At 35.8% G+C, this 9,138-nt stretch overlaps 1 protein-coding gene across 2 annotated transcripts; it reads left to right on the forward strand.

Moving 5' to 3' along the window:
• Positions 1-1,074: 1,074 nt before the first annotated feature.
• On the forward strand, positions 1,075-6,905 carry LOC110846545 (beta,beta-carotene 15,15'-dioxygenase). 2 transcript variants are annotated; one of them, XM_022093334.2, is made up of 11 exons: positions 1,075-1,812; positions 3,278-3,411; positions 3,527-3,661; positions 4,262-4,387; positions 4,459-4,577; positions 5,127-5,164; positions 5,266-5,358; positions 5,427-5,533; positions 5,616-5,870; positions 5,948-6,151; positions 6,248-6,905. In XM_022093334.2, the coding sequence occupies exons 1-11, from the start codon at positions 1,737-1,739 to the stop codon at positions 6,551-6,553; spliced, it is 1,593 nt and encodes a 530-aa protein (XP_021949026.1). In that variant the 5' UTR covers positions 1,075-1,736; the 3' UTR covers positions 6,554-6,905. The 2 variants fall into 2 exon arrangements, with proteins under 2 accessions (XP_021949026.1, XP_035704759.1); XM_035848866.1 differs by lacking the exon at positions 1,075-1,812 and adding an exon at positions 2,822-3,199.
• Positions 6,906-9,138: the final 2,233 nt, after the last annotated feature.

Here is a 9,138-nt window from a genome sequence, read left to right on the forward strand (position 1 = left end):
CACATATGGGAAAATGGGGAAATGTGTGCATTAATATTTCAGTTGTAGGATCAAATTCTATGAAATGTTTAAATTGCATTAGTATTTTCATGTATCTGTATCATGCTGAGAACACTTTTAGAGAACTTCTTCGGAAACCAACAATAACGATTATACTGAAGCAAGGAAGTCGTCTGAACAAAGCACATGCAACCAAATACAAAACGTCAAGCTTCAAAATCAAAAATACGAAAAAATCGAGGAAAAAAGTTTTACGAAATATATATTTCTGTTTTCGCCCAGAAACAATATTATATTCAAAATGGACCAGGATGAGGCTGAGAAAAAACTTCTCGACTGGTCAAAAGCAGGCTTAATATTTAGTAGTTGGGTCATCGATTACAAATATACAAATATGTACCTACATATTATTCGTACACTTCCTCCGAGAGTACCAGGTAGAGAATTAATGGAACATAATGAAGATAAAGAAGTTCTTCCACGTCAGGTTATTAATTTTATGCAGTCAGTTGATTGCATATTATCCCAAGCTTATTTATGACGTGGTTATTCTCAATTCCTGTCGATAGATTGCATATAGATTGGAATTATATACATATAGATTGGAATTCATTCTACATCATCGTAAGGAAAGGAAGAATTATAATTTTCTCATCCGTACGAATTTTAATGCACTTCAGGAGTTTTCATATCCATAATTACATATCTCATAATTAAAAATTAACACTAAAACACCCTTACAAACCATTTCTAATACGTTTGGCACAATAAGATGACATTAACCTACATCATAAATGGGTAAGACTTAGTTTAAAGCATAAAAAACATACTCCAACGTGTATTATCTTGGCACCACTCGCAAATTAATATTGCACAATTTGCAAATTTCAAAATCAAAGCAGATGAAGTCAACCTTCAAATTTTCAGTACGAAGGAAACCATTCAAAAAACATTTAATAGCCTTAATCTCAATTAGTCATAATCTCAGAGCATATAGATATATACATGGCTGCAAATTACTTTTAAAGTGCATGTATGAGCTGTCTTATTGTTCCACGTCAGCAGCTTTGCAATTCTTTGAGCCGGCTTGAGTAAAAAATTTTGTGATACATCTCCTTCGCTTCGAGTGCCTTAAACAACGACGGCTCTGCATTATTAATCAGGTTCAATATAATCCGGGGGTCAGTTAACGCCAAGCGTAAAGGGGACACTATTTAATCGTAGTGCAAAGATACAAAGGGTTCTCAGTCGTAATTTGACTCTCGCATGGATTCAATAGCATGTTTTATTGTTATCGTCTTGAGGGATGCACAATAAAATATAGTTCGGTAAAACAGCGAAGGGGAAGGAAACGTAGATTTGTGCCACCAAAGCAATTGGATCCTTTTCCAAGTGGAACAACTTGTTGAACTAAATACGTGAACATTTTATTTGTGCCACGCATACGCGTAACCTTGTCCACTTTCGCTTGATTAAAGATTGGACAGGAGGCTGTGGAGATTCCCTTACTCATCGTTGACCAAGTCCAACGCAGTGATTCATTGTTGCATATTCAACAATAGCAGACTGTCAAACGCGTTGCTGGTTCTTCGCGTCGATAAAAAATTTTGTTCCGTTCCAACTCTTAACATCGGAAATTAGTGCAGTTGGAAACTTTTGTGAGGCTGGAGTTGGTCCAGTGATTTAAATATAGTGAAAAATATCAAATTCTAAGTCTATTGTAGTCAGCTAGGAGGATGGCAAAAGTGAACTTTGGTAACATTTTTCGAAACCAGGAGGATATGGAATCCCCTGAGATTGCTAAACTCACAGGTATGTCAAGATTTTGGGGATAAATGTGCATTAAATTCCATGTGGATGAATGAAATATTGAAAAATGTGGCATCTAAAAACTAATTAACTAATTAATAATTAATTTATGTGTATTTTAAACTCAGTAAGTAATTAGTTTAAAAGTTTTCTTTCCAAACTGTTTTGCATAATTGGTAATGATAACTATTTTATACCCATATCTTACGTTGATAAAAATTTACTAGCGTATGAAAAAGTAGGCACAACGCAGATTCTTGTGAATGGGCACTGTCCAAACGAGTGTCACATAAAAATGGTGTCAATGCACCAAATTCTACTCGTTCGATTCCTTAATTTTGTAATGCCTTGTTAATAAACTTTAACTTGAATATTTGAACAGGTTCACGTGTAATTTGTAGAGTATTGGCTGGTTTTATTAATTTTTAAAGTACAAGGGGCAAGTAAATACATTTTTTAGAAGTGCATTTTATCAGTATTTTCATACCATGCTTACTTTTTGCAAAAAATCGTTTACAGTTATTTTAACCCAATTACAAGTAGACAAAATTCAAGAAGTCTAGTAGAAAATTATTCCTCAGGAACATATACTGTTGTTATCTGATCCTTATATAATATTACCCATTAAATTATGCACAGAAGTATCCGTGTTTATTTGTCTGTGTTATTTTTTAGTTCCATTTTAAAAATGAAAGACTTCGCACAGGAATAATTACGTGTATGTATTATGCAAATTAAATCAACAAACCCTCGTGCTCAAGGAACGACAAAAGTGAATTTGTAGGTTATGACCCATTGAATATTTTTATGAAGTTGTATGAAATGTACAACTTAGGAAAATCGCTTTGTTATGCATCGTTCTGCTACATAGCATTACACTCAATTATTCAAGGACACGTTTGTGTAAATAATAACAAATACTTTGCATTATGTATTACATAGTATTTTAGAATAGATGCATATGATTTTGATGCCTCAACATGTGTATTACTGTTTATTCATTATAATTAGTGACTTAAGCTTCGCCCATACTTCACGTCATCATCATGTTCTACTCCCAATCCGATTTTTTGATTGGCTCATTGAAATTATCACTTCAACAATTAAAAGTTTCGACCAATCAAAACATCAATCGGATTGGGAACAGGAGCAGATGACGTTAAATTAGTTATTATCCCAGTTGCAACTAATAATCGATAAGTGGCCAATAGTATGGTTTTTGTATATATGGTATTGGGCAATGAATTGAATAGCTGTAAAGATATTAAAAATGATTTAGATTAGTACATATGACAAGTATCTTAATATTCTGCTCATGAACATACAATAATATCGCAGTTTTACAGATTGGTACTGCACCCAAACTAGCTATTTATCTGCATACATAAAAGTGACTATAAAATATGCCTGCTATCTTCAAGATATGCATTTCCTGTACATACAATTTTTTTGATTTACTGCTTTTCAGCACCGATACCAAGTTGGGTTAATGGTAGCTATATACGGATAGGCCCTGCACTATGGGATATCGGAGAAATAACAGTAAATCATTTTCTAGACGGTTATTCGATGTTCACCAAATTCGACATCAGGGATGGAAAGGTAAGACATTTTGCAAACCTTTTGTAGGTTCGTTGCGATGCGTAGCTATTTCATTGTGATATAAATGTTCAGAACTTTTCTAGCACAGTTATTGTAAACTATTTAACTATTTCAGGTGCTATACCAGAAGAAATTTTTACAATCCGAAGCTTATAGAAAAGCAATTGCAGCAAAAAAGCCAGTATTCGCAGAATTCGCAACACCATCCCACATCTCGAAAGGATTTTTTTCACAAGTGGTCAACGCATTTGTGAGTTTCAAATATAATATGCGAGAACGACTGACCCAATAAATCGACAACTCCATGTATGTGACTCTTGAGACGGTAAATACGACATTACGAAAGCTAAATGAGGTTGAAATCCCTGCTGTGTTATTAAAAATTTTCAACATTACACGACATGATTGGACGATCAATGGGGTATTAATGAAACTGGATGACGAAAACTGAAATTCAAACGTTGCATAATGCAAATGAAAGACTGAATAGTAACTCAACTTTCACGTATTGATTTCCTAACATGGTGTTAAGCCCTCGACGGACAGGATTGAAAGTACATATTTAAAAAATCTATCCTGTAGATTTAAGAGTAGTTTGAGTAGTTTAGTGATTGCATGTCTACATATGTACATATGCATAAGTACTTTCTAAACATGCCGGTAGAGAAACACGCCCATGGTCATTAAAATGTACCACAAAAAAATTCTCAGTGCAGTTACGACGTACATTGGACGGTTTTAGACTGATCTAATACGCTTACATATATCGACAAAAATTGGGACGAACAATCTGACCCACAATTAAACAACTTAAAAAAAACTAATCAAAAGTAATCCTAATTCTGCACAGAGCTCGAAAGGGATCACGGATAACGATAGCCTGAACCTTTTCTCTGTGGAAGGAGAACTCTTTGCAGCCTCAGAGTCTTGCCATATTCATAATTTTAAAAAGAACAATTTGGAGACTGGAGACAGAGTATGTCGACGACGATTATTGGTTGTAAAAAATCTATGAAATATGCATACTTTAATCAAGCGTTCTTACAGTTTGACTTTTACAAACTCTTTGGGGTTCACATGGCTTGTTCACACCCACAACGTGACGCCATTGGGGATCTCTATAATATTGCAACTAGTTTTACCACTGGCTGTAAATACCAAATTATGTAAGTACGGCTCAGGTGTTGTAGAATCTATGCAGTGATATGACATGACAAACCTCAGCATTTGACCATAGCTGTATAATTATTTGTTGTTAATTCGTTCACAAACTAAATAGCAATTATTTACAAAAAAAATATTTTCATCAAGCCAACTCACAGACCAAAGATGCAAAAATGCACACATAAGTAATCTCACTGCAGAAAAATTATATATCACAAACAATCTACTGCAATGTTTCTTAATATGTGTATACAGATTAAAATCTCTACAAAAATTGAATCTCAGTGTGGGATTTGAACAATTCTTGTGAAGTTGAAAATGTGTACATTGGCCAAACGATGCATTGTTTGATAAGTATTTTGGACAGACCCATAACGTGACTTAATTTATAAATGTCTTAAATATTAAATATGATAAAATGCTGAAAAAATTGATGCACTTGCTGCAGTGAATATTAGGCATTACATATGCATCTTAGGTGCCAAATATGATACTAAAAATTTATGATCTTTGAAAATATATAAATCATATTTTTGTTTATAATTTAATAGCAAAGTCCCAAATGTAGGCACAGGAAATGCTAAAGATGGTGCGTATGACTTGTTTAAGTTATTCAATAAATACTTCTTCAAATTATTTGTATAATGCAGATTGATTTGTTTAATGATGACTTTATTTTCTTTACTAAAGCTCTAAAGAAAACGACAAATTTTGCTACAATCTACCCGTCTTGGAATACATGCTTCAGTTATTATCACAGCTTTGCTATGACTGAAAATTACAGTAATTCGTATAGTGTTTTTAACAATCATTTATATACTGCTATTAATTTTGTGTTTTTTTCTTATTAGTTGTGATGATAGAACAACCACTTTTAATCAATTTTGTCAAACTGGCGGATGTAAAACTTAAGGCCAAAGCAATAGTTGATATTCTAGAGTGGAGCCCGAGTGAAAAGGTGGATAGCGAGCTAAAAATATGATTTTCTACACTGATGACTTTACGGTTTAATGCATGATTATGTACATTTATTTGCCTAGAACCGATTTCATATTGTTGACAAGAGGACTGGTGAAGTCTTCAAAACCAAAATTTACTCTGCCATCCCATTCTTCTTTTTCCATTTAGCCAACTCTTATGAAGATGATGGCCACATCGTCATTGATGTTGACGCTTATCCTGACTCCTCCATTTTTGATACCATGATGATGGGAAGACTACGAAAGAGGGAGCTGGATGGGGCGGACGTCTGCAGATTGACCAGATTTGTTATCCCAATTATAAAAAATGTTAAGGTGCTGATCAATACATATCCCTCATTTTTCAAAGATTTATTACAAATCTCAGTATTACATTAACATTCCTTGCATAGGATGTCGACAAAGGAGAATATTTGAGCACTCTTACCTACACGAGTGCAAACGCGATCCGTGAAGGCGACCATATTGTGTTATCACGTGAGGAAATTGGAGCACCGGGATTTGAGGGTCCTAACGTCAGCCCCATAAAACATTTTAAGAAGCACAGATACGTTTATGGAAGTGGTACTTGTTGCAACGGATTCTACGCAAATGCCGTAAGTGGCAAATTTTCTGACTTTTTAAGTCAATATAACAATGTACTAAATGTGTGGAAAATATCTTGTTTTTACATAATATAATATGTGTAATAGCTTTGTCGAGTTGACACCGAGACAAAGGAAACAATTCTTTGGAGGGAAGAACCATATTTTTTTCTGGGTGAGCCAGAATTCCTCCCCTCGCCAAATGCCACCGAGGATGACGAAGGGATCATTCTCTCGGCAGTGTCCGACGGTCGGGACAATGGAAAAGACTTTCTTTTATTCATCGACGCAAAAACTATGACTGAGGTTAGTCGAGCTGTTTTCGACAACCAAATACCGCAATGTGTCCACGGACAATTCCTACCCGACAAGAAAATGAGAAACTGCTTCCCATCCCATTATGTTACATTCTGATGGACTTTTACTTCTTCTTCCCGAACTTTTTAAGTCGGTTTTTATTAAATTATCACCAAGGCGGTGAACAATTATTGTAGTTATGGAGAGAAGTATACCAGGTGCTGACAGGTGACATTATTTTTTCGAAAAATTGAACTTTTTAAGAGTTTGGGAAACTCAGATTTTTGAGTGGTTGCGATGCGTTGGCAGGTCACTGGAAATGGTAACAAATATGAAATCCTGAGAGGAAATATTTTGAAAATATCTCCAAAATATCAGTTTTTAGGCCTTTTAAGATGGCCTTATAGATTTACCCAGATGTCTGTCTGTCCGTCCGTCTGTGCGCACGATAACTCTCTTTAAACCAAAGCTATCGAGTTGAAATTTTGCATGCTTCATCTTCGGGTAAAAAGTAAGGATGAGTTCGGAGATGGGCATGATCGGTCAAGTGGTTGGCCGGTGGGGGTCATTTCCACCCAAATGTGTTGCCATTAACTACCAAGATGGTAGCTTGATAGTTAATCTCACTACTTCATGATGGCATTAATGCCATCTTAAAAGGCCCCGCAAAGTTGCTTGGAGTAGGTTTTCAGGAATTTCACAGCCAATTCTTATGTCACAAAATTCTATAATATATCAAATTGATCGTATGATCTAGACTGATTGATTGACACCCCATTAAGTGTGGTGTGGGCACTTGACCCGGATTTGCCCTTTAGGGGGCCATTCCGATCTTCTTCGAACTTACAATTGTTACATTGTTAGCAACGGTCCACCCACACCATTTTTTAGGCCTTTTAAGATGGCCTTATAGATTTACCAAGATGTCTGTCTGTCCGTCCGTCTGTGCGTCCGTCTGTACGCACGATAACTCTCTTTAAACAAAAGCTATCGACTTGAAATTTTGCACACTTCATCTTCGGGTCAAAAGTAAGGATGAGTTCGGAGATGGGCATGATCGGTCAAGTAATTGGCCGGTGGGGGTCATTTCCATCCAAATGCGTTGCCCTTAACTACCAAGAACCTTTAGAGCAGGTTAAATTATTTAAGTGTAAGTAAAATATTTGTAGCTTGAGAAATATCTATAGTAATAATTTTAAGTAATTTTAGTATGAAGATTGCGACTGACCTCAAAGCGTTTAAATTGGAGTGGAGTTTCAGAAATTTTAAACCTGGGAGACCCGATAGGGTGACCCGACGGATTTCTAAAATTTGTAGTAGGTAGTTGAAATTTGGAACAAAGGTTGCTAGTGGATTGTAACAGACAAAAATGAATTTAGGTTGGAAAAATTTTAATCTTGATGGACCCTATGGGGTGACCCATACTGATTTTTCAAAATCGTCATATCGAAGTGAAATTTGGGAGAGAGGTTGCAAATGGGTCTTAATGGAACAATATGAAATGAAATTGGTAAAATTTATATCTGATGCGGTTATCCATATCTATTTTTAGAAATTGCGTTAAAAACATGAAATCCGGCACGGTAATACTTACAATTAGTGGCTTCTCATCAAAGAATTTGAAATTAAAAGTTAGCTAACAAGGGATACTTTCGAGGTGATAGTCGTGTCCAGGGTACCACTCATTGGTCTAAATGTTTTTTGATCGAGTGTTTCTCACGGGTTCGGGTTCTTACTTCGGGTTTCGGGTTCGGATCGGGTTTGGGTCCTGCTTCGGATACGAAATTTTTGAACCCGAAACTTTCGGGTTCGGGTTCGGGTCCGAGAAATGTGATCCCAAAATTTCGGGTTCGGGTCGGGTTCGGGTTCCGACTAAGAACCCGAAACCCGAACCAACAAGAACTTTTTGCCACAACGAACACGAAAACATTAAAAAAGAAAATAAAGTGTTAACCAAACTTGCTACGACGGTTATGCTGCAGTAATTCATTAAATAATTAAAATTTTTAATTGTCGTAACTTCTTTTCACAAGTGTCTTCAATTAGTGTTATGGTTTGAATATTAAAATAAAATATATTTTTTATCAAAAATTTGCAAAATATTTAGCTTGAGCTTACTTTAATATTGGAAACTTGAAACTGAAAATCATTTTCAGTTTTCAACTGATTTAAAAATTTCTGAATGTCACGGAAAGCCATTATTCATGGTCGATTTTTTGAGATTGCATTATTATGGTCAAGGAATTAAGAGTTATGTACTTATGCAGAAATGTGCTTAATTATAATTCCTCGGTCATATTTACAGAAGTATTGTTTGTTTGAAACCTTCCAAAGAATTTTTAGCTAAAAAGCCAGTCACCCCTTAAAGTTATAATATATTCGGGTTTTTCGGGTTCGGGTTTCGGATTTGATCCGCCAGTTCGTGTTCGGATCGTTGCAAACGGGTTTCGGGTTCTTCGGGTTCGGGTTGCCCTCAAGTTTCGGATCAGTGGCATCGGGTTCGGGTTCGGGTTTCGGATTTGCAAGAACCCGACCCGTGAGAAACACTAACCCATCTTCGAACTCGGTCGATGCCCAGATGCATGTCTGTATCAAATTTGGTAAAATTCAGCCTACTCCTTCGAGAGTTATGGAAAGACAGACAGACGGACAGGTCGATTACATAAGCCCTAGTCCGGGCTAAAAATTATATGCCAATCGTT

This window comes from Folsomia candida, unplaced genomic scaffold (genome assembly GCF_002217175.1).
Source record: "Folsomia candida strain VU population unplaced genomic scaffold, ASM221717v1 Fcan01_Sc003, whole genome shotgun sequence".
Classification (NCBI taxonomy): Eukaryota; Metazoa; Arthropoda; class Collembola; order Entomobryomorpha; family Isotomidae; genus Folsomia; species Folsomia candida.